This window comes from Pteropus vampyrus, unplaced genomic scaffold (genome assembly GCF_000151845.1).
Source record: "Pteropus vampyrus isolate Shadow unplaced genomic scaffold, Pvam_2.0 Scaffold19, whole genome shotgun sequence".
In the NCBI taxonomy this organism is placed as follows: Eukaryota; Metazoa; Chordata; class Mammalia; order Chiroptera; family Pteropodidae; genus Pteropus; species Pteropus vampyrus.
In genome coordinates this window covers 13183938-13210528 of record NW_011888800.1, presented here as the reverse complement: position 1 = coordinate 13210528, position 26591 = coordinate 13183938, and the positions used below count along the sequence as shown (strand labels likewise).

Here is a 26591-nt window from a genome sequence, read left to right as displayed (position 1 = left end):
CAATCATATCAGTCATTCCATAGTGGCCAGAAAAACAACAAAAGACAGATTTCTTTCTAATAGAATTATTTGGCTGCACATGACTATAGTTTTGATTTCCTAGCCTAAGTAGTTTGGAAGTTGGAAGTATCATATCATGAATTGAGAAAATTTCTGAATTAGAAAAAATCCAAAAATATAGTATATCTTATAAGAAATAATGTTTATTAATGCCAAGTACTACATGTATAATAAATCAAACTGTCACCTGCCTTAACTGAATCAGTAAGAAAAATGTGGAAATAGCTTTTCAGCTAATCTGCAGATGTGGACATGAAAGTACTGAAAGATGTTTGAAAATTGTTCTCTCTCAAATATTTTTAATTCTGCCATGACGACTGATTTATTCTGTTAATTTGCACTATCTTGGAAATACCTGCAAAGCAAAATGACAAATTTCAATCCAAACTCACTTTAAATGGTAACAAATTCTGAATTAAGGGACGCCAAATAAATGAAGTTTTACTCTATTTTAAATTATCCTAAGATATGATGGTTTATTAGGATAACATTTCAGTTTATTATTTTTGCCTTGGATAAATAAAAGAGGATAATTCCAGTTCTTAGTACAACTAAAAGGGCGATTAGAGACTAATTTTAAAATGATAATTAAATTATTTATGACATAATCCTTCTTTCCTTTAACTGCTTCCTTCATGCCTTCTATTCCATTTTATTCCACTCAGGATATTGACATATCGGGGTAATAACTATACTTTATTTCTAATACAATCAAATATAAAACTGACATGCAAACTCAAAATTATCAAAAACATTGTTCTTTTTAATCCTCAAATAAGGTGAAAAATAAGAAATGAAAAATATAAACTTTCTGGATTATTTTACTCCACCCAGAACATGTCATATTTTTAATTTAAAGGGGAATTTTTTTTTCTCTCAACAAGGGTCCTCAATTTATGCGTATTTAATTTGTCCCTTTTAGACTGAGAGACTACCTTGTCTCTGTATTTTACTTTCTTGGTTACAGGTAAAATTAAATTATGTTATTTCTTTAGTGATACTAAATATTTACAAACATTTAGGAACTGGATTTGTTATGTTTTGAATTCTGAAATTGTTTCTTATCTTATCAATCTTCCTTCCCTTTCTCTTCTTATTCTCTCTCCTCTCTCTCTCTCTTCCCCCCACCCTTTCCTCCCTCCCTCTCTCCTATATATGCACATATATACACATGCACACACATGCCTTTTTCTATCACACCCATGCTTCAAGTTTCTAGAAACCTCCCTTGGTCATTTTCATATTAATTTACTTGTTTATCATTTTTTTCAGTTTGGTCTTAAAAAACACATCTGTTTTCTATTCTAATCAGTATTCCCTTGAGAATAACTTCATATTATAGAAGACAAACAATTCTCAAAAAATGGCCCTTAATGATGCAACCTCTTTTAACTTTTATTCAATAATTTTAATAGAGCTATTCATGTAGTCTAACTAGGCAGGCTTTTTTTTTTTAATAAAGTTTATGGAAGTGAGATTTATATGGGTAATCATTTAAATAAAGTTCATGCTTGTAGTTTTTTGTTTTTGTTTTTGTTTTTTTTTTCAAAATAAGAGATCCTGGAAATTAAAAATGGAAAATGATATATTCTTCTCATAGCAATTCATTTTTGAGAGTTCACAAGTTAAATGATGTGTACAAAGTGTTATGAGTATAAGAAGATAGCAAAACCTATGTGCTAAAAAAAAAGACAAAAGAGAATTAGAACCACTAAGAAACGGCAAATAAATATTAATGGACACATTACTGAAAATTATAACAAAAGCTCTGCACGGTATGAGAGGATATGCTGTTTAGAGGTAACATGGGACAACTGGCTGTGAAGTGCTTTCAGGATTCAGATGGTATATTTGCAGTCAGATCTATCTGGATGTGAATTATTGCCTTCTTAGTAATTGTACATCGTAGGTGAGTTACTTAACTTCTTTGATGTTAAGTAAAAAGAATATTAATAATACCTATCTACCTTATCGGTTGTTGCAAGAATGAAACAAGAGAGCTCCTGCTGTGGCTCATAGTAGGGGCTCAATAATGCGTAGACCATTTTCTTTTAAAGAAGCCTAAAGTGCTAAAGACCAGATGCAAAAAAAAAAGTGTGGGGGGCTGTATTTTAAAGGCTCTGGAGTGAGTTTTAAAAGAAGATGATGATTAGATAATTATAGTGGCAGGTAAGCCTAAAAGAAAACAAGAGCAAAATAATGTTTAGAGCCTAAATGAGCCTAATAAACAGAAAAGGCAGAGATGAATATAGTAAGAAACAGAAAGAAACTGATCTGCTGACATATTTCTCTATTTTATTTATCAAATACTTACACAGCACTATATGCCAGGCAATTTTCTAAATATTTTATAAAATTAAATAATGTATTCTAGTTAAGCTGGTATTATTTTTATCCTCATTTTGTAAATGATGAAACTAGTATTAGGTATGATTTGCCAGAACAGAAAGAGAAGTGGAACAAAATCTGAGACACTTTCAGACCTCCACAGGAGACACTGCAGGAAAATTAAATGGGAGATAATTCTATCCAAAAGGAAAATGATAATGACAATAATAATTATGTCATGCACTATTCTAAACTTTACATATCTCGTTTCATTCTAATTTTTATTTAATAAAAGATAGTTAAGCAAGAAAAGAGTACAAGTATTCTTTTACCCTCATTTTCCAGATCAGGAAATGAGGCGCAAGAGAGTTTTAAGTCACTTTCCCAAGGTAATAAAGTTTTTATAAATTGGGACAGTTAATCTGGAGCTTCCTGAGCTCTTAATTATTATTGTCTTCAATATAAGATTTATTTTTATAATGAGGATGAGAGTGACCCTAATATGCATCACTTCAAGTATGCAGCACCTTAGAGTGAAGTATGCTAGTTGACATAGCTGGTTCACATTGCAGAAAATATATCGAAAGCCATCCAATTCTGGAAACTTGCTGAGAAAAACACCTATCCAGATCCAGAGGAAATTCATGCCAGTCACCTATAATAGTAAGCTATAATGCTGAACTCACATTGTTAGACCAAGGATGACAGACATTTGGAGAAAACATGGAAGAGAGGGATTGAGGTGAAGGCACCAAAAAACTGACCTTTGAGAAAAAGATACAAAATATTTATCTCAAAGTGTAACAAGAATTTTTATACTCATTTATTTAATAGATATCACTGAACAAACACCTACTGTATATCAGACTCTGATGTTTGGTACTAAATACCATGGTAATTTCCCCACCCCTATCAAGAAAAATGATACTTGCTTCATGAAGCTTGTTTGAAATTACGTTGCCTCATTTTTAAAAAGCACAATCACAAGAAAAGGAGCAGAAAACAATAGTTCTTAGGAATCAAGAATATGATGACTGAGTAAATAATTTAGCAGAATGGTTAAGTAATAGACTAAATGTGGCTAAAGAACAAATAAACAATTTGGAATATCAGCATTGAAAAGTAAAACAAAAATACAGAGTTGGAAAATAGAGAAATGTTAAATGGAAGATTAATTCGAATAGTTCATTCTTCACTGCAAAAAGAGTCCCAGAAGAGAATGTGAAGAAAGAGAGAGAACAAAGAACACAAGTTTAATAAAAATTCAGATTGAAAAGACTCATCAAGGGCCAAGCATAATGAGTAAAGACCCACATCTTGTTGAGACCTCCGAACTAAAACAATCAAGAGAAAATTCTGAAAATTTCAAAACTAAATGTTCCACAAATTGCTTATAAAGGGACTAGAATCAGATTGGCATCAGATATATCATTAGGCAGCATTTGGTGCTAGAAGTAAGTGCTGAAATACAAATGTCTGAACAAAGTGATATTAAACCAAAATATACACCAGTCAAAATATCAATCAGATGCAAGTTCAAATGAAAGTGTCTTCACACAAGAACTTCAAAGGTCTACTAGCTATAGACCCTCTCTGAAAGAATTACTGCGGCAAAATAAAAAATGTTTCCAAGAGGAAAATGTGGGATACAAAAAACAATGATGAAATACTAAATAAAAAAAGAACCCAATTACTGATATATACAATACATGCACAAATCACAACTCATTATGCAAAGTAAAGGAAGCCAGACCCAAAAGGCTCCATACTGGAAAAGACAAAAACTATAGGTACAATAAACAAATCAGTGGTTGCCAGGGACTGCAGTAGGGGGTATTGTTGATTACATAGGAGCACAAGAGGATTATTTAGGTAATGGAACTGTTCTATACCTCGATTGTAGAAGTGGTTATACAACCATATGCTTTTGTCAAAATTTATAAAACCGTAAACCAAAAAGGGTGAAAACTAGAGTATGTAAATTTTACCTCATAAATAAATAAATACATGCACAGATACACACATACATTAGTTCTAATGAGGTAAACAATGGAGACTAAAAAACTAGTTAAGTGTATATTTAAATCTCAACCTTAAAAAATTTTAAAACGCTGTTGAATCAAAATCTCAAATTATTACAACATTGGAGGTGGCGGGAGGTAGAGGTTTAGCAAGAAGAAAAATAAGTTTGCTGAGATTATTACTTTATTCAGGGGGAGAATAGATATATCAATATATTCTAGATGTTGATAAAAATATGCTATTTTAGATTAAGCCCTAGAAGACTAGAAATGGAATCCATAACTTCCAAAGCAGATGAAGAAAACAGTAATTGAAAGCAATATAATAAGAAAGTAAAATAGAAAAAACTAAAAAGTTTGTTTGAAAGAGGAAGAAAAATTAAAGTTGAAAAAGATAATTTTGAACACATTAGTCATTATAATAAGAAAGTGTTAAATTTTCATACCAAAAGACAGACCCTAAGAAATGGTTAAAATTAAACATGTAATACAGAAATAAAAATCTGGCTTTATGCTGTTTGCAAAAGACAGACCCAAAATTAAATAACACAAAATGATCATCTAACTATATACCAAAAAAAATTATATTTAACATGATTCAATATTCATTCTTAATTTAAAAATGAAATAAATTTAGTTTGTTAAAATGTAGGAAAACTTCATACCTGCAGAACATCATATTTAACGTGACACACTAAAAAGAGAGTCACTGCTTGATTCAACTTAGTTACTGCAGGTTTTAGTCAATATAATAAGAGAAAAAAAAGAAAATTTTATATGATGACAGCTGTAGAATTAAAGGTGACAGCTAGTCTCAATCTAATAATTGCTCCTACCAAGATTCTCTTTGCCTGTTACATGTCTTTATATTTTAATAATTTCACAAATGCATCTTTCTAAACAGTTTTAGTCCTAAATTCTTGTTCGAAGGTGTTAAATTAGCTATGAAAAATATAGGTGCTCCCTACAGATCAGCCTGCCTTCCATCAGCCAGCAGCTGTGTATTGGTTGAAGGGCTACCAAAACTCACTTTGCTCACACCACACATGGAGGGCCAGAATCAATACCCTCTGAGGGAAATTCTTTAACCAATGACTGATGAGAGAGAGTTAATAAATGCTATGACTTCCATTCACTCCCATCTTTGGCTGGGAAAATTCTGAGGCATGTGTTTTGTACTGTTTTCCCAGAATTTCCCTAGGGGATTATGCTGCAGTCACCCACTGTAGTAGTTGGCTTGATACTGCATCTTTCATTGGCCACCTCTCTTTCCCTGTATCAGTTCTTCCCTACTCAGCCCATGTACCTTGCTCCTCCCAATCACCTGCTTGCACCAGAGTTCTTGGCACAGAGTCTGTCTCTGGGGAACATAAACTATGCATAGGCATACATGGTAATAATCATAGATATTTAAATGCTTTTTATTTGCTTAATTTTTTAATGCTAGCAGAGTCTACAACTTATTTTCAAAATGATTTAACTGAAGAAATACAGAGAAAGCAAATGTGGCAAAATATTGAAAAGTGGTGGATCTAAACAAAAGTCATTGATGTATTACATTGTCATAATTTTACGTTTCTTAAGTTTTAAATTTTTCAAGATAAAAAGTTGGAGAGCGTGCTGGTTTGAAGATGGTGGCATCAAGTCGCTATGTCTCCCTTCTCTTCATAGAAGGTGTCCCAGAGCAACAAGGAGGACAAACAATAATAATTCCATTGAAATGTTACTTTCAATGGTGAAATTCGGAGATAAATAAAACTTGATACCACAAAACAGGTAGAAAGATTTCCCAAAACAAGAAAATAATAAGGAGAGAGGGGGAAAGGAACAGGAAAAACAAATGGCAGATGAAGGACATTCTCCTGAAAAATGATACCATGGCATAGAAGAAAATTATGACTAAATATTTTGCCACACATTCTAATGATGTACTTCTACAAATGAAAAGCGCAGCATAAAAGCAAAGGTTTAGTGAAGAGTCATATTGAAAAGATGTAAAATAGAAAGCCATCGACGGACATGAAAATCAAATTGGAAGAAATCCAAGAGAGAATAAGACACTGATGAAAAGATAGTAAAGATAGCGGAAAAGGGAAAATGAGCAAAATGGATATCAAGAAAAGATTTTGAATATTACACAGAGAAAATGATAGTTAAAATAGGCTAAGATACTCTACAAAATTGAAGCCCCCAAAGAATCAAACCAAAATAATAGAAACAAATATTTTTAAATATAATTTTAAAAAATAGTTTTCAGAATTGAACTTCTCCAAACTCTTTTATTTGTAGATAGCTTAATGTACAATGAAGCTAGATAGATATTTGTTTCAACTTGCACTATAAGAAGGATTGTCCTCTTCTTTTCTTCAATAAGCCTACTAGAGTGAGTATATCAGGAGAATACTGTAAGCGATTAGACAAAATATGTCATGATATTATAGACAAACAGAGAACTAAGGACTGGATAATTGTGGATTTGTAACAATTTAGTGACAATATCCAAAGTTTGTTATTTAACATATCAGCATTAACCTGGAGACAGCTCTCTAGTGGTACACCTACGACCCTCCTATTGTTTTGTTCTGTACATTTATTATTTTGGTAAGGATATGGATTATATGTAAAACAGACTAACCATTAGCATAAAGCTGGAAGATATAGCCAACACGATATAAAACAGAATCAGGAACCAGTTAGGTTCTCAACAATCGCCTGACTCAGACAACATGAAATGTAATAGGAATAAATATGAAGCACCACAGGTGGATCCGAAAGTCTGCTATAAAGATGAAATTTGGAAGAGATATGGCTGCATAGTAATACATTTCTTAAAGCCCCAATTGATTAATTGCAAGCACAATATAAATTAGTGTAATTTGATTACACTAATTTGATTACACCAAATAGCTAAAGAAATTTTAAGCTGTATTTTAATAGGTGCAACATGTTCAGGACACAAGAAGTAACCAACCACTCAATGTGCTTGTTGGACAATGCTTGGAGCGCTGTGTTCAAACAAGGAGAAAAATAGTAAATGGACTATAAACCAAGTTATCATAGTAATGACTAATTCTCTGTGGAGATAAGTTTATTAAACATTTTCGTGATCACACTAAAGCTTCCTAGCATGCTTTAAAATTAATAGAATGGTTATTTCTGTTTTATAAATGAAGAGTTAAGAGATTAAGTAAGTAACCTGTTAATTTCTCACACTAAGTAATGGTGTTACCTGGGACATAACGAGAATGATATAAGAAAACTCAAACGTACTGAATGCTCTGTCCTTTTACTTTATGTCTGAAAATGTATTTCACTTTCACATTTAAAGGCGTATTTCTATGTTGATGTGAGTTTTATTTTTGTTTTTGTTTTTTTGTGTCATTTTAAAAATGTCATTTAGTTTCCATTATTTCTGTTTAAAAATCTTACTGTTGCTCCTTTGAAGGTATAATACATCTTTTTTTTCTCTAGTTCTTTTTAAAATTGTTTCCTTCATTTCTGGTTTTTAGCAGTCTGAGTACGATGTGCTTAGGTGGGGTTTTATTTATATTTATAGTGTTGGAATTTGCTAAACTTTTTAAAATCTGTGGGTTGATCCCTTTCATCAGTTTGGGGAACTTCTCCATCATTATCTCTTCGAATGTTGCTCTGCCCCAATCTTTTTCCTCTCCATCAGGACTCCCATAACCCACGTCTTTTATACTGTTTTCTTCTTTCCATTTCATGCGTGTGTTTCACTTTGATATTTTCTTTGGACTTCCTTCGAATCCATTAATCTTGTCTTCTGTTAAACACATTCAATTAGTTTTTAATTTCAGACATAGTATTTATCACTTCCAGAACATATATTTTATTATTTTTATATATCTTAATTATTAGTGAAATTTTGCATTTCATTCTTTTCTTTTAATTTCTTGAAAATATTTATAAAATTATGTTGAAGCCTTTTGTCTCCTAACTCTACATATCTGTTTCCATCATGCCCTTTGCTTATCCTGCAGTCTTTTATTGTACACTAAGCATTGTGTATAAAATAACTGTGGACCTTTGCAAATGATATTTTCCTCCAAAGATGGTTTTCCCTTTTCCCATTTAGGATGAGGGACTGAATACCATGATTTAATTAGTTACTGAGCTGAATCACAGCTGGATTATGCTTTTGCTAAACTTAGGCCACCTCTGGTAATTCCCTATTCTTTGAGTGTGGCCTTTATGGGCTTTTGTAATGGCTAGGTATAGAGCCAGAGGAGAGAAAGAGCAATCAGGGGGATTATTTTATAAACTATATAAATGTCTAACCAATGTACTGTATACTTGAAACTAATAATAAAATTTTTTTTTTTAAAAAAAGAAGAACCTATGAAGTCTCTGTATCCTCAGCCATGAAATACTGAGGGAGAGTTAATTCTGTCTTTAAGTATTTTGAGCTTAATTCTTTAACTTCTAATAACACACATCTTCAAAATATGATATATTGTCCCAAGGGAAAAACCAACCAAGTGTTTGTGAAACTTTGTCTCCTAGTCACTATTTAAGAACTATAAGAGACTTCATGCAGGCTTTCAGAAGTTTCTGGTCCAGCCCTGCGCCATCCTTCAATACCACCACAAAACTCAGCAAATCTCCCATTGTAAAAATTAGCTGCCATGCACATGGGGCTTGTCTAGATTTTACACCAACCTACATAAGTGTCTAAAGCTCTAATGCATCACCTCTTCTCTAGTAGAATAGCTCTGCCTATGCCAAGCTTGATCCTCAGCAGTACCCCAAATCCATAAATGTATTCAAGAGATAAAACTAACTGGAGATTGTCGGTTCATATGGGAAGGCCTATCCCTTTTCTGGAATTTTAACCTGTTTTGTTTCTAATGTCCTTAAAAGTAGCACTTTTGTAATTTACCCAAATTTTTCTAATCATCAAGTTGGAAACATTAGCCTATAAGATCTACTGCATCCTACTCAAAGCAAGTCTCAAGTAAATTTTTTAAAGCATCTTTTTTTCTTCTTACAACAAAGGAAATACCCAAAACAAAACTTCCTAGGAAAGTTTAAAAAGAAGCAATGGTGAGAGAGAGAGAGAGAGAGAGATAGAGAGAGAGAGAGAGAGAGAGAGAGAGAGAGAGAGAGAGAGAGAGAGACTGCATTCAACAAATCAAGACTATACCTTCCTCTCAAGTGTAGGTACACAATGGAACATTTAAAAAAATTTTTCCACATACTAAGTCATAAATGAAATCTCGGCAATATATAGATCGTATTCTTTTTTGACTCACCCTCCCACCAGTGATGTTCTCGCTTCCCTTCTTATTAAATACTGTGGTCAATAGTTGTAGTTGTTCCTTTGTATTCATCTTCAACTCCTTTTCCAGTTCTCTACTTTATCAGTTAATTGACAAAGCCATAAACCTAATTAAAGATAATAATCCACTTTTCCCACATCTGAAAGTGTGCAGGTAAATATACATAGAGGAAACATACAAACATGCTGACTAGTTTCACTTTTAATTCATAACTACATAAGGCAAATGAGCCTTAATTCTGTCAGATAATTATACTATATTCCCTAGTCCCTTATTTCTCCCACTTATGAAGACAACTATTTTCACCGTTTTTCTCTTCAACCTCTAGCACCACTTCTCTTATCCTCAGCCTCAGAGTGATTTTGCTTTCTACCTCAATGATAACATTAAAGCAATGAGAACTTCCACAAACTCCCACCACTATCTACTCAATTACCAGCATTATCTATTATATTCTCTGCTTTCTCCTCTGTGTTCCTATCTAAGGTCAATTTTGCTTAGCTTAGCATTTCACAAACATAATTTCCCTTACTCCTCCAGTGATCCTATGAGATTGTTCATGGTACCATTTTCCAGCTGAGGGCACAAGTTCAAAGTCACATCGTTAGAGAGGAACTGTTTCAGCTCTGTATTACCTACTCCCTTGTTACTGAAAAGGCAACTCCATGGACCAGTAGCATCATCAACACCTGTGATGATGTCATTAGACCCCAGAACTAATAACAAAATCAAAAACTGCATTTTAAGAAGATTCCCAGGTATTTCTGATGCCCTCGAATGTTTGAAGGGCAATGCTGTATATACCATTCTATTGTTTCCCATGCATTTTTGACTGTAATATAGTGGTACCAATTATTTTTAAAATAAATTTTGTTCTTAGATCATGTTATAGTTGCACTCAGTCCTTCTCTCTAAGGAAGTGCCATTAAAAATGACAGGTCTTCCCAAGGTACTAACTAATTCAAACCTTCCATAGATTTTGTTAGTGTCTTGTGGTCTTGCAAATGAAACTTCTGATGGTATTCTTTCTCTTGGTATGATTGATTTGATTACGTTTGGATTAAGTTAATCAGAGTAGGAGCTTAGTGGTAGCCAGATCAAAGAATTTGGGATTACCAGCCTTATAAGAGACAATTCTTATTCTAATCATTCATTTTAATTATTAATTTTTCATTCACTTAGAAGAGCTTAGTTTAATTAAAAGCAGAAACAAATATTGCAAATTTGATCTTGGAGTACGGACTTATTTTAAGGCGTATTGTTAGTGGTGAATATTGAGAATCCACCCATGGAAGAGGTTTGAGAGCCTATAATTTATTTTTTTTAAAATAATGGAATAAAATGCAAGCTTTTTTGTTCAGTACAGAAATCTAACTTACAGTAAACATTCTGATGGAAAGAGTTTGGTGAAAGGGTGGGGGACTGACACTGCGTCACTAGAACTTCTGCTAGCATTTTTCCCATTAGAGCACAATGGCTCCAAACAAAGAGGAAATGATATGGGTAAACCACAGCACCCTCCATATAACATTTACACCAAGAGGAAAACACAATGAGCTCTTGCAAGTTTTCTCCCACTACAGTTGACCCCTCTACCCACTTTTTGAAAGAAACGTATATATTTCATACAAATCATGCATAACACTGACCTCACCAAAATATGAATTCTTTACCACTTTGATTTCATTATTATGAGGTTTTGAATTTTTAAGTTGACAATACTCCATTTTATTCCTCTATAGTAATAGGTAACTATACATTCCTTGGCTTCTCTTTTCTCCATCATTTTTGTAGTGGTAGGGTTAATCCATTCCTGTTTCATTTATAAAATTCATAATAATTTGAAATAATTAAGCTCCTTAACAACTTTATGACTTAAGGGTAAAACCACATCACTCACATCATTTGTTAAGCAACTATAGTACTTAAATGAACTCATAATTACCCACCAATTATTTTAGTCATCCTCAAAGTTTTGAGTTCAATCCATTATTTCTTGACAAACACATAGTAAAAATCTGCTTACACTAGGATACCTACTTCATCTTAACCTCCTTTGCTCTTTTTCTTCTCCATATTCTTAGAACATTTCCTAAGGTAACCTTTTCCTGCAACCAGGGTGGTCTTTTCAAGGTCTGGCCCAAATGCCTTGTTACACAATTTCACCCCTATATACACTCCATTAGCCTAATTCTTTTTCTATGCCTGGATTCTCACAAATCTAATTAGTTTTTAAGTGAGCCTTCTCTGACAACTTCGTCTCACAAACGATCTCTGTCTCATCCTAAAAATTTTATTTCTCATACAATTTACATCTTTATTTACATCTTTATTTCATCTTTATTTCGTAGTAACTTTCTGTAATATGTCGAATTATTCACAAGTATTACCTGTATATGTTTTATCAACCTGTTTGATTATAACTGACTACTGAAGCGAAGAACTGTATCTTTTACTTCTCTTGAACCTTATAGTGTTTACCACGTAGTCTATAAAAAATATTTCTTGAAGGAATTCATGAATAAATGAATGAATGGAAAATAGCAGATTTAGGCTCAAGAAATCATATTTGTGGTTTCTTTTCCCCACTTAATTGAGATAGATTACTCTCTATTTCTTCATGCATTAATTCATATAATTTAAAATTAGGGGTTAATTTGAATATAAATTTTAAAAAGCTTTGAAGACCTCACTTTTCCAAATGAAGAAGTTGAAACTCAAGTGGAAAGGAGATTGCTGGAAACTACATGTATAGTCTGTGGAAAAATTAAACCTAGAATTTAAATTTCTGAATCCTAATTCTGTGCTCTTCCTAAGGGCAGAGTTTACCAGGTTAACAGTGGTATCTTACCTGTTAGGCCATTTCAAGAAAGGGATAATAAAATATGTGGTAAAGCACACAGGTCAGTTCATATTTTATATCACATGTTCAAACCCTTTGTTTAAAACAATAGGCAATATACTTAAGCATGTATTTAATTATGTATGTGCCCATCTTTTCCTAAAAGGATTTTGGGAAAATCCAGCTGTACATAAATGTATTCAATACAACAGCATAAAACAGCACATTAAATAAGCAGATAAGGAAAAGAGGGCTAGACATTAATGATATATAATAAGAAAAGTCTGAAATGAGGTTAGAAAGTAAAATTCTATTGAGAAATCTTATACTTTAGCCAGACTCTGCTCACAAATATAGTTGACTCTAAGCTTTCGAGCTGCAAAGGATAAGAAATGACAATTTCACGAACATAATTGAGCAGTTCCCATAAAATAAAAATAAACCATTTGTGCACATGAAGTACATCTATTCCTTATACTAAGACTAGATAATTTTTTTTTTCCTGTAAATTCCTATATCAACCAGACTAGGCTAAATTATGCTGTAGTAACAACTTCAGCAAAATCTTAGTGGCTTATGCTGACAAAGGTTTATTTTTTACTCACACTGTGTATGCATTGCATATAGGCTCAGGTCTCTATTCGTGTAGTAACTCAGACATCTACACTGAAAGAACCTCCATCTCATTCACCATCATTACTGCAGCAGTGGGAAGAGAATGCAAGGAACTGAGCATTGGCTCTTAAATCTTCATTCCAAAAAAAAAAAACCCAAAACAAAAAAAAAAACATCATTTCAACTCAAATTTTATTATTTCGTTGCCCAAAGCAAGCTACATGACCGTATGACCGTACTTATCTTCAAAGAGGATAGAGTTTTTCAGTCCTACTATATACTTTGGAAGGATGAAAAGGTGACTATTTCTATACAGCACAATTGATGACCACACTCTCCCTAGAGAAGCTCTGTGTAATGTAATGAACTATGTTGGCATAGTAAATACAGCCAGAGTTGAGTCTATAACATTGCACTGTATTGATGAAGGGTGTAAAGACAAATCACAATGTGGTAAAAATAGATCTATAGGTGCCAGAAAAATTCAGTTCTAATATCTAGCTCTTTGCTGGCCTACCTCAATTCAAGAATATGTCTCAGATTTTCTAAAGAAATAAATAAAATTCAATAAGTCCTCAATGTTGACAACATGTTTTTCTCAACAAAGCTTTTATAAATATGAAGTAATAGTGAGTTTGAATTTTATACTCCTTAAGAAATATATTGATAACAATATTGATAAACATGTAACATTTATCATGAGTCAGTTGCTGTGATTCGCATTTATGATTTCATTTTTATTCAGTTAACAAGTCTATAAGCTAATTATTATCATCTCCAAATTGTATTTGAAGAAACAGAAGCTTAAAGAAATTAATTTTCCCAAGGTTCTTTAGTCTACAAATGGCAGAGATGGCATTTAGATCTGTGTTCTTCTAACTCCAAGGTCTACCTGCTTAACTAATACACTACTCTGCTTCAGGAATGCAGGTTAATTTCACATGTGTGTATTTTAAACCAGTGGTCCCCAACCATTTCGGCATCAGGGACCAGTGCTCCAAAGAGAATCTAATACCTGATGATCCGAGGTGGAGCTGAGGCAGTGATACTAGTGTTGCAAATACAGATGAAGCTTCACTTGCTTGCCTGCCACTCATCTCCTGCTGTGCAGCCCGGTTCCTAGCAGGCCACAGACCAGTACTGGTCTGTAGCATGGGGGTTGGTCACCCCTGCTTTAAATTATCAGTCAAGTGGGAGTTATATCCATACTCTTGGTGAGTGGGATTGGAAAAGACCTAGCCTGGATGAGAACCCTCCTAAACTCTGAGTGGAGTTGTCTTAGGAGGCATCTTCAGAGAGGAAATAAATACCTTCAGAGCCATTTTTAGAGGAATCTCAAGGTCTCTAAATTCTCTGCTTTCAGTGGAACTTTTACCATGAATATAGCTGTGATATTTTTCAAAGAAAAAGTAGCCATGGTTTGAAAAATGGAATAATATTTATAGACTAATACATGTAAAATATTGTCCCAATAAATGAATATGCCAATAAATTAAAAAACATCCTATCAACGTAACAATAGAGAGTGTACAAAACATCGCAAGAAAGTAAAGAGAAAGATTTAAGAAAAATATTAACACTGCAATAGATATTATTGTCTTATTTTTTTAAATCTTGGATCTAAAACCTAAACAATTTTTAAATTATTTTTTAATGATATTTAATATACAATTTTATATTATTTTCAAGTGTACAATAGAGCTATTAGACATTAATATAACTTATGAAGTGATCACCCCAATAAGTCTAGTATCTAACACCATATATAGTTATTATAGTATTATTGACTATATTTCCTATGTTATAATTTACATCCCTTTGAATATTTTTTTATCATTAAATTTATTGGGGTGACATTGGTTAATAACATTATTTAAGTTTCAAGTGTACAATTCTGTAATACATCATCTGTATAGTACATTGTGTGCTCATCATCCAAAGTCTAGTCTCCTTCAATCATCATATATTTGACCCTCTTTACCCTCTTGTTCTCCTTCAATCCTCTCTTCCTTCTGGTAACCACCAAACTGTTATCTGTGTCAATGAGTTTGTTGCTTTCTGTTTTTATATCACTTATGAGTGAAATTATATGATTCTTGTCTTCTTCCTTCTGACTTATTTAGCATAGCATGATACTCTCAAGATCCATCTATGTTGTTGTAAATGGCAGTACTTCGTCCTTTCTATGGATGAGTAATATTCCATTGTATGTGCGTACCACATCATCTTCATTCAATCATCCATCAAAGGACACTTAGGTTGTTTCCATGTCTTGGCTACCATGAATAATGCTGCAATGAACATGGGAGTGCAGATATCTTTCATACAATGATTTCATTTACTTTGGGAATATACCCAAAAGGGGGATTGCTAGATTAAATGGTAGTTTTTCTATTTCTGTGGGGAAATACTATTTGAATTTTGATAGGATTTACAGTGAATTTGCATATCACTATTTAAATGAACATTTTTTAAAATATTGATTTTTCTAATTTATAAACATGAGATATCTTTCCATATATGTCTTCTTCAATTTCTTTCATCAGTGTTTTATGGTTTTCAGTGTATGGATCTTTCACCTCTGTGGTTAAATTTATTCCTAAATATTTTATTCTTTCTGATGCTATTATAAATGGAATTGTTTTTCGGATTTCCTCTTTGAATAGATTATTGTGAAAAAACACAACTAATTTTTTATATTGATTTCATATCCTGCAACTTTACTGAATTCGTTTATTCTAATAATAGTGCCTTTAGAGTTTTCTACATATAAAATTATGTCATCTGCAAACAGAAATCATTTAACTTCTTTCTTTCCAATTTTGGTGACTCTTATTTCTTTTTCTTATCTGATTGCTCTTGCTAGTACTTCCATTACTATGTTTAATAGAAGTGGCAACAGTGGGCATCCTTGCTTTGTGCTGGATAGTAGAGGAAAAGTTTTCAGTGTTTCCCCATTGATTATAATGTTAGCTATGGCTATTTCATAAATGCCTTTATTTGTTAAGGACATTTTCTTCTATACCTATTTCATTGAGAGTTTCTTTTTTATTATAAATGAATATTGAACTTCATCAAATGCTTTTACTAAATCGATTAAGATAATCATGTGGTTTTTATTTTTCATTCTGTTTATGTAATGTATCACATTAATTGATTTGCGTATGTTAAACCAACCTTGAATCCAGAGATAAATCTCACTTGGTTATAGTGTATAATCTTTTTGATGTGTTGTTGAATTTGGTTTGCTAGTATTTTATTGAGGAACTTTGCATCTGTGTTCATCAGAGATATTGGCTTATAGTTTTCTTTTTTTGTGCTTTATCTGGCTTTGGTATCAGGATGATGCTGGCCTTATAAAATGAGTTTGGAAGTGTTCCCTCTGCTTCTATTTGGAAGTGTTTTTCAAGAATTGGTATTAACTCATCATTGAATGTTTGATAGAATTCAGCCATCACACCACCTGGTCCTGAGCTTTTCTTTGATAGGAGATTTTTTTCTACCACCTCAATCTCCTTATTGGTCTATTATTGGTCTTTTTGGGCTATCTATTTCTTCTTGATTCAGTCTTGGTTAAATTATATGTTTTAGAAATTTATCCATTTCTTCTAGGTTATTCAATTTGTTGGCATATAATTATTTCTAATATTCTCTTATAATCTGTGTTTCTGTGGTATCAGTTGTAATGTTTCCTCTTTCATTTCTGATTTTGAGTCTTCTTTTCTTCTTGGTAATTTAGGCTAATGGTTGTCTTTTGTTTATCTTTTCAATAAACTAGTTCTTATTCTCATGGATCTTTCCTATTATCTTTTTAATCTCTATTTTAGTTATTTTTGCTCTGAACAAAGCAATATGTTCTGATTTTTGCTTCAGAACCCATTTAGTGGTTGATTTTTTAAATGTTTTTCATTCTATAGGAAAAACTTAAAATTTCTTCAACAATACCTTTAATCAAGCCAAGTTTAAACGCTTGTTTTAAATTTGTAATGTTTGATGCCACAGAGCCTTAGTTCATAAATACACCAGTTCCTCATTTTATATATTTGTCACTTAGCTCTTCATACAAAAACCATAGAAATGCTTTGTGTTTTATATCTATAAGTTGTCTGAGCAATGATTTGGTCCTTGAAGACACAGATATAGTTTACAGAAAAAGTGCTGTAAGTAACCTCCCCAAAATGTTAAGAAAAATGCCTAAATCAAGTGATCTTAAAAGTAAGGTTTTTATTGTGGGCACAGTGGACATGAAGTACAGGTCCTTTTTTATTATCTATTCATAAAACTAGAAATTAAGTAATATCACCTAAATTTGTATTAAAGAATGATTCAAAATTGAGCAAGTTTTATTTTTTAATTATTCCTCCCAGAGAGAATATTTGTATTAGTTTCTTACTTATCTTTCCAGTGTTTCTCTATACAAATGAAAGCAAATACAATATATAGTCTTATTTTCTCTTTTATACTAAAGGTAGCATACTGTATGCAGTCAATCAGATAATATACCTATATGCTAGTCTGCACCTTGCTTTTATTACTTTATGATATGACCTATAGATCTCTTTTCATAAGTATGAGGATCTTCCTGGATTTTTTTATAGCTGCATAGTATTCCTTCAAATGGGGGGGTGCCTTAATTTATTTAACTAGTACTTGACTGTTAAATACATGGGTCATTTATAATCTCTAAATTTTACAAATTATGTCCCAATCAATAAACTTGTACATATGTTCTTTCATACTTATATAGGAGATTCTGTAAGACATAGTCTCAGAAAAGAAAATATGTGGCTTACTACCTTTCTTGCACATTCTAACTCCAATTTAATCTAACCTTGGTGCCACAAAATTTTTAAAGGAAGATCCCTTGCTAACCAATTTTTTAATCTCTACCAAAGATAAATGCTCAATTTCCTCTAGTATTTCAGGCTAATATTTAATGTCTCTTAATGTCTAATGTCAAAAATTAATCCAAGTGACTTTCTTCAGCTCCTCAGAGGTTTTTCATCAACATCATACCTCTAGATCTAATTAGTCTACTTTGTAACTGATGATGATAATCAGTACCAGAATCTACTACAAACCTCTCAGAACATCTGTTTTCTCTGCTGTTTGTTCAGATATTTTTAATAGCTAGCTTTTAGGCTGATTGACGTAGTCGATTAAATCTTATGGTTCTCCTTTCTTTTAAGGTGTGGCAAGATTCCCTAGGTATCCTCAGTTATATTCATGATGATTGCAAGGAAAAATTACCAAATCTCTCCTTATCTAGTGTGTTGTCAGTATACAGAAAAGGTGGACTCACATTCAGAGCCCCAAGCCTCCTTTACATTTAACTAGAGGGTAATGGAAAGAGCTCTAGACTCAGAAGCCAAAGACCTAGGCCTACATCCTCTCTATTTACTTTTAATAAATGGCATCTTAGAACAAGTGGTAGAGTTTCCTGTACTTTAGTTTTCTCATGTGTAAATTATGGGAAATGTTACTTAGCTCACAGAATAGTTTGCGAAGATGACATGAGATAATGTAAGTGAATGAATTTTATAAACTCTAAAGCCCTATTAAGTAAAAATGAGATGGAATATTTATATATTCTCACTGGGGCAAGCTATGACAATACCCTAAACACCTCTCATCCATCTTTGCCTTTCTTCATGTTTAGGGCACAATGTTAGGAGAAATAAGGGATACCATGCCTTTTTCTGAAGAAAAAAATACCAAAATTTAAGAAAATGTTTATTTTATGTTTTAGCTATAGACTTCAATATGAAGAAAATTTTAAAAAATCCAAGAGCAAATACAGTGTCTGTATCTAAGGAAGAGTCAAGACTAACAACAAAGGTTTGGAATATACTAATTTTTTTTTTAATGTTCTTACTTCTTTAATTTGGAGTATAATTAGTTATACAGCTTCACATAGGCAATGTTGGTTATTTCATTCTTGATATATATTTTAGAAAAATTAATCATCAAAAGTGATTTATTGGAGAGGTTAATCTTAAAATTAAGAAGTTTTTTTTTTTGAAAAATTCTCATCTCTAATAAGAAAAAAAAAAAAAAAACGCAGCATTTGTCCTTTTTCATGCTTCTGGTACTGCCTGTCTTTCAACTGACATAAAACATGGCTCTGATCTCAATAAGCATCAGTAGAAATTGTAGAGAAAACGTCAAAGGAGTTTTCAGCAATGGTTGACCTATCCTCGCTTCCTAAGTCAGAGTCCTGGAATAGCTGACTACGTGTAGATACTGTTGCTCTTAAGTCTTAAATGCTGTGTTTCTCCACTTTCCTGAAGGTGCCTCCAAAACAGAGATCCTATAGACTTGCCACCTTGCGTTGCTTTAGCCAAGATTTGATGAGGTTAATGGCTTGAAATTCTGAGTATGATCTCTTAATTAGACAATTAAGTGTGTTAAATGTGTTGCTAAAATTTTGTCTGAATTACCTAGTTAATCTGACCATTATTTTAAATTTTAAATTATCCTTATATAAAAACCACTTTCTGAAAGTTGGTATTCACATATTTCTTGCTTTCTAATAATCCAGATATATAGAATCTCTTCCAGCTTTTACAGTGCTACCAAGGATGGTTTATAAGTACTAGGATAGAAACTGATGATCTCTAGGAATAAATGACAATATTACATGATTTGAGGGGAGGCAAGATTGCTAGATTTAGAAATGAGAGAAATGTAATAGAAATTATATATCTGATCTTCAGCAAGCACTAAAAATGGCCTTTTATACCTTGCTTACAAGTTGAATAAATGTGGACAGATGGATTTGTAACTGATTGAACAACCTTTTTTTAGATGACACTATTAAAAGATAGAAAGCAAATTGCAGATACATCTTTGGTAATATTCCATAGTGTTGCATTGTTGACTCTGTCCCACACAGAGCCAGTAACTTGGATAAAAATCAACAACTTAGATAAAAACATGGTTGCCATTTTTATTACAAATGTAGGAGTCATAAAGTTTGGAAGAATTATGAATACATTGGATGGCCAAAGTTCACAACAGTCTAGAGTAATAGGCCTAATCTTAGAAGATAAACTTCTATTGCGGAAAAGGTGTAAAAGTCCAAAATTAAAACTGCATAAATATAGAACAAAAACCTTTGTCTTAGGAACATCTGAAAAGACTTGGAAACCATTTTTTACAGTAAGTTCTGTATGTATCAACTGTAGAATGTTGTTCACTCCAAACTCTACTGTATTCTTGGGCTATTTAAATAGACATATGGACTTTATTCCATGCTGATTCAACAATAACTGTGTATTATATTCATTTTGGAGAGTTGCATTGTAAAGGGTGTAGACAAACAGAAGCATTCTGAACAGAATATAACCAGGATGATGAAGCCATATTGTTTGAGCAATGGCCAAAATATTTAAAGACATTTCTACTAGAAAAGAAAAAATACTGGAGGCCTTATTAACTGTTTTTCAAATATGTAGACAGCTACTGTAGGAAAGCAGGAATAGACATTTTCTGTGTGGCTCAAAAAAGTTTTTTACCAATACAAACCAAAAGTTCTTTACTTTTTTACCAGTGAATGAAAACTATAGGGAGACAGGTTTCACTTTCACATAAAGAAGAATTTTTAAGCACCAGGTTGTCTAAATGCTGACGAGGTGCCTCCGGTTTCCTAATATCCATATGAGCATTGGCAGGACACACATTAAAACCTCAAAAAATCAAAGTTTCACTTTGTAGTCATTGTCAGCAATCACCCTTTAATAAATCAGAGAAAAAAACTGAGCACCAAAACAACCCCTTGGGCTTTCTGGATCATCCCTTGTGACTCCAAAGGATTCTTCTTATAGGATTGTTTGGTTCTTCAAATTTAGTACTAAGTTGATTTTTGACTATAAATTCCTCTTTATGGAATCAAAGTTCTCTGACAATTTTCTGTCCTATCAAGTGAATGGAAGCAATGGGGCTTCTGTTAATGATTTCGGTTCTTTTGAATGTCTCTAGCAAGAGTTCTTTGGGCAACAGGGGACTTTTTGCTTTAAAGTATCTAAGAAAATGGCTGAGGCTATACAAAACACTGTATTTAATACCTCGTTCTGCTCTTGCCTGGTTGAATTACTCTTTAAAAATCAGGGATTAGGGAAGAAAGAGCTGTGAACTGTGGTTTTCCTAAATTAGAAACTGATAACTGCAGGAAAAACTAACAGAAATGTCTATTTCTAGTACCTCAGTAAGCTAGAGTTTCTATCTTACAATACTCAAGGCAAAAGCCAGAAAAGGGGTCATAAAATGTTCTTTTGAGACAGGCAAAATTTCCTTTTAATTTAAATGGAGCTTGGCCTGGTTTTGCATGCAATTTAAAAATCAGGCTAGATATAACCTGATGTAAATTGTCATGCACAATTAAGATGAAGGAAATCATGTATAACGTAGAAAATACATCTGATATTGACATTAAGTTTTCACTATCAAAGAATTGCTTTCGATTATCATAGTCCCACTTTTTAAAATAATTCTCAGGCAGCTATGAATGAATACAATGAAAAAGTGACCATTAGCAAAATAAACACAAGAGAATTTTATGTATCAGTAAAAGCGAATGAGAATAAAATCTTATTTCCCCACAGGAAATGGAATCAATAATAAATCTCTAATCTAGACATTCCAAAAATTAAGAAAAGTCAACATATGAGTAGTTGCTATAATGAACCTGTCTCCCACAAGAAACCAGTAATAGAATCTTGGATTAATTATATTTATAGTTATTTTTTCCCTGACATAAAATTCGTAGTCAACCGTTTTTTCCATTGGCACTTCAATTATGTTATCTAACTGCCTCTGACCCCTTTGTTCTGATAAGAATTTAGCTATTAATCTTATTAAGGTTTCCTTATATGTTGTTTTTCTCTTACTGTTTTTGAGATTTCTCATTTTTCTTTTCTTTCAGTACTTTGACTCTATGTCTAGGTATGAATTTATCCTACCTGAAGTTAAGCTTCTTGGATGTGTTTTTCATAAAATTTGGAAAGTTTTAGTCATTATTTCTTCATATATATTTTCCTGTCCCTTTTTCTAGGGCTCTATTAATTTTTCTTTATTTGTTTTTCTTCCTATTCTTCAGATAGAATAATCTCTATTGACCAATCTTCAAGCTTGCTGATAAAGCAAATGGATAGGAGAGCTTTATGAAATTACTCATAGACTCATAGTTAGTAAATTTCTTTAATTAAAAAGGTGTTCTGCAGAATTTACTTTTATTTATTTTAATATATTATATAGTAATATTATTTATAGCTATAATGCTGTTATGTTTTCTTTAAATGTTCTTTAAAAACATACAGAAGTAATAACTGACTTGACTTTTTTCTTCCTCTCACAGTCCCATTATTGTAGTCCTGGTCCAGAGTTTTACCGTGTACTCTTAAATATTGGAAGTCAGAGTCCACTAATTTTACATTATCTTAAGATGCATGAACTAGCTGGCATTTCCAAAGCCCCTAGAAAAAGCAAGATGAAATTCACTGCAATATTGCGAGAACCATATCCTTTTTTTTTAAGCTTTGCTATAATGAGATGTTTCTAAAATAGTCAAAACTTTTAACTAAAAGTCTCAATTAACAAAAAAACTCAAAGCATTTTTCAGCCAATGTTTTTATTTAGCATTTAATTATGTTCAAAACTTTTGTAACATGTTCAGTTAAATTATTTTCTCATTTAGATTTAAGACTATGATTTTACATATAATATAATGTAAATGTAGTTGTACTCACCAGGGTGTTCATGATTCTGAGAGAATTTTTAATGTCCATTTATAAAGAAAAAGATAAACTTCTTTACTGAGTTGTGCATTAAATCATTATCAGTAGAAACTGAATATTTTTATGAATGATCTTTGAATTTTTTTAAAAAACTTGATCACATAGTATTAAAGTTATAAGTAAAATGGGAAAAAACTTTGACTTCTATGTGCACCTTTAAACTATGTAGAATCTTGTGCAAAATATATTTGGAGCTCCTAATTTTCCCTTCTCACATTATCTGCATTTTTATAAACCATTTCAAGTCCTTTATGTCCTCGAGAGTAAACTAACATAGAAGTAACCAAAAATCCAACCATTTTTTCCATGTAAAACACAAATTATTAAAAACAAAACAAAAAAAACTCAGGAACAAAATGTTAGTGTAGTTTGTGTGGATTCTGTTAAAAAACAAAGTCTATAGGCTTTATCTGTATTTCTAACTTAAGTTTAGGACATTCACATTCAGTTGCAGTTTAGAAAAAATCTGGACTCAGTGCAGTGTCATAATGAGTGCATTGTATTACTATAAACACACACTCCGACCATCACACATGCAAATACAGACTTTCATATGTAAAAACTTTTAGGGGTGTATTATTAAACTCTGTAATTGAAAATAATGTGGGATATATCAACATCGATCCCAGAATAAAAATAAAAGCTATACAAAGAAGTCATCTGTTGTGAATTATCTGTGACGTGGAAAGAGCAAGTAGTCAACAGTGAAAAAAAAAGGAAGAAACTCTGAGACTCATAAAAGGTTGCCAGCTCTGTATAACACTCCATTTTCACACAGAGTCCAGTGGGAAAATCTTAGAGCCATGTACAAATTCTTTTCACTTTTACTTATTAAAAGATTGCTAATAATCTTTGTCACATGTGCACTCATAGACTTTTTCTCAGCAACATGTAACAACTTGTGAATTGTTACTAAAGTTACTATCAATTGTATTTTTCTTTTCAAATAAGTGACATTTGAGTTAATTAACATATACTAAGAATCCGATAATTATATTTTTTAAATGATAAATTAGCTAAAAGACAAATGTCCAAAAAAAAACTTCTAAACCAGAAAACTCCATTCTAGTTATTTTTCCAATAACAATAACATATAATACTTTTTTCCCTCAGTCTTTCTAAAATTCTCAATGTGAAGTGAATAGGAAAGCCTACACTGCTAGAAAGTTTATCCCATTATTTACAAAAACAATTAACCCTCACTTTCCTTTAGCTTCAAAAATAGGCATGTGAACATTCCAATATTATTTGTTAATGAGACCTTTTAGATAATAGAAACCAGATGTTAGTTGCCCGAATGGGAGGTCTTTTAAAAATCCTTTTTGTTGAAAACACCCAGCCCTTAAAGCCCTGTGGCAACACAGACTCCTTTCACCAAAACACGATGAAGGACTGATGTTTCCTCTAGTTGTCTGCAAAGAAGAAAAACAGGGACATGGTACACTAAGGCCGGAAAAAAGAAAAGAATGAAGAGAGGGGTTGAGGAAGTGGAGAAGAAACCTAAAATCCTTTGTTCCATTGAAGAGGCCTCTTCAGCCGTGTGGGGGAAAAAATTACTCCAATTTTTGCCTATCCTCCATTTGTATCAATCAATCAATCAAGCAGATGGATTGGACTAGATAAATTTCAAGTCCCTTTGAATCCTGAGATATATGATTCTGTTGGAGGAATTTGACTTTCCACATCATCAATGGATGAATTGGTAAATAGCTTGATTTTTCCCTGAAATGACCACCGTCTCCTTTTGTCAACTCTTCTGTGTTCTTCTGAGGCTACACTAAGGAAAAAAAATCATAGACATCATTTTTCTATTCTCAGCTATCGGCTCTCCTAAAAGACAACCAGAGTAACCTATTGACCAAAGTTTAGTAGACTTACTGTAATAAGAGAGAACACCAACTTAACAGAGCTTTAGTAGTGTCTCAAAATGGGTAAATTCAGGGATGATGTTTATGAGGTTGTAGGGCCTGAACTGGATGATTTTGAGGCAGGGAATTGTTTGGGATTGGGCAGAGCTTAATGATATTATAAGTTTGAATTGGTAGGCCCAGTAAAGCAGGGTCTTGAAGTAAGCTTTGATGAGCAAACTATTTTAGCTGGTTCAAAGTCTTATCTTTTAGGAGAAAGCAAGTATCTTAAGTAATTTTTGCTTGTTCTCATCATAGTTAAATATAGAGACAAGAAAAAAGTATGCACAGTCCTTGAATTTCACAACATGGGAACAGCAATGACATCAGCATCATGGCTGAATAAGACATCCCTTGCTCATGTTCCCCACCTCAACAACAACAATGTGGCATCCACCTATGAACAAAAAGTGCCTTTGTGGAACCTGTGGGATCTGGCAGCATTCACCAGGGGAACCAAGAGAAGTCTCACTCACCTGTGCATCAGGAATACACATACAGATCTCAGTCTCAGCTTTGGACCTTATAGTGGCCTGTGAATGGGCTCTAGTGCTTCTTGGCCACTGTCTGGGAACTCCCGGAAAACACTGTGGAAGTCCAGATTTCCAGCAGAAGAATTCCAGCACACCATCGGGCAAAACGATATGAGTGTGGACGCATTGGAGAGGGTAAAAGGAACAGTTTGACTTTGCTCTTCTTGCAAGGCGGCACAGCTTAGGGCCAAGAGAAATCTTCTTGGCCTGTGAGTTTTCATGAGGAGGAAAGTGAGACCTTGTCAGTGAACACCTGGCTTCCTTAACTGTTCAGTCGCTGCCAAAAAAGACTCATTTTTCCCTTGCCCCATTCAGAGTACTGAATGGTGAGCTGTATGACTTGGTGGTGGGGGCTCAGAGGCTAAGAGAGTGGCAAATAGGCCTCCCCAAGGGCATTAAATGGATGTGGATTCTACTAACCATGTCATAGATTCCATCGAGAAGCCTATGAGCTGCTGGGGATACCTCACCTAGAGATCCCCCTAACTGGCCCATGAGCACCCCCAGTGCTCCATGTGCCTCACCCACATACACAGTCACAACTGCGGCCAACTCCCAGCGGCAATGACAAGAGTGAGCTTTGGCAGATGGCTAGTGAGAACACATTAAAAGTCTGTGTCGGCCCAAATTTGTGGGCCAGGGAGAGACCACAAACTTCAGCTTTAGTTAGTACCACCTTTGAGAAAACAAAAGGAAGGCCATCAACACTCATTCTGGTGTGTTGCAGGATGGCAGAAGGCATAAAAGCTTAAGAATTCTGCCAGAAGAGGGAGAAGTGTGGAGCAGGTGTATCAATAGAAGTTCTAAGAAAAATTCAGAATCTCCAGCAGGGCTGACAATGATGTTGGTTTTAGTTCTCACCATTACAGATAAAACAGTTTGTGTCAGTCACCTAAAATAACCTAATAAGTCTCGTGCTGGGCTCTCAAAGATTCCTTAAAGGACCAGATTTCAAATTTTTAAAAATATATTTAAGACTTATTTAGTAGAACACTTTATAAACAGAAAAACATCATGGAGGCATAATAGGAGACAGGATACCTGAGGTATTTAAATTTTGCTCTTAGAAGAGAAAAGGAAATTTTGTTTATTTTTAGATGACTTTTAATTGAAACTATTCTGAACTTTGCTGACTAAGTTGCTAAATTTCCTCTCTGCTGGTGAAGAATGGGACCAAGTTTAAAAAAAAAA

At 33.0% G+C, this 26591-nt stretch overlaps 1 protein-coding gene across 1 annotated transcript in view; it reads left to right on the top strand.

Annotated features, from left to right (window-relative positions):
- The window catches only part of FAM227B (family with sequence similarity 227 member B), a 142081-nt gene that overhangs the window by 101719 nt on the left and 13771 nt on the right, over window positions 1-26591 (top strand). Inside the window, exons 7-8 of the mRNA XM_023527838.1 lie at window positions 18916-19004; window positions 22522-22684. Coding sequence (XP_023383606.1) covers window positions 18916-19004; window positions 22522-22684 — 252 coding nt within the window. The remainder of the gene's footprint in view (window positions 1-18915; window positions 19005-22521; window positions 22685-26591) is intronic.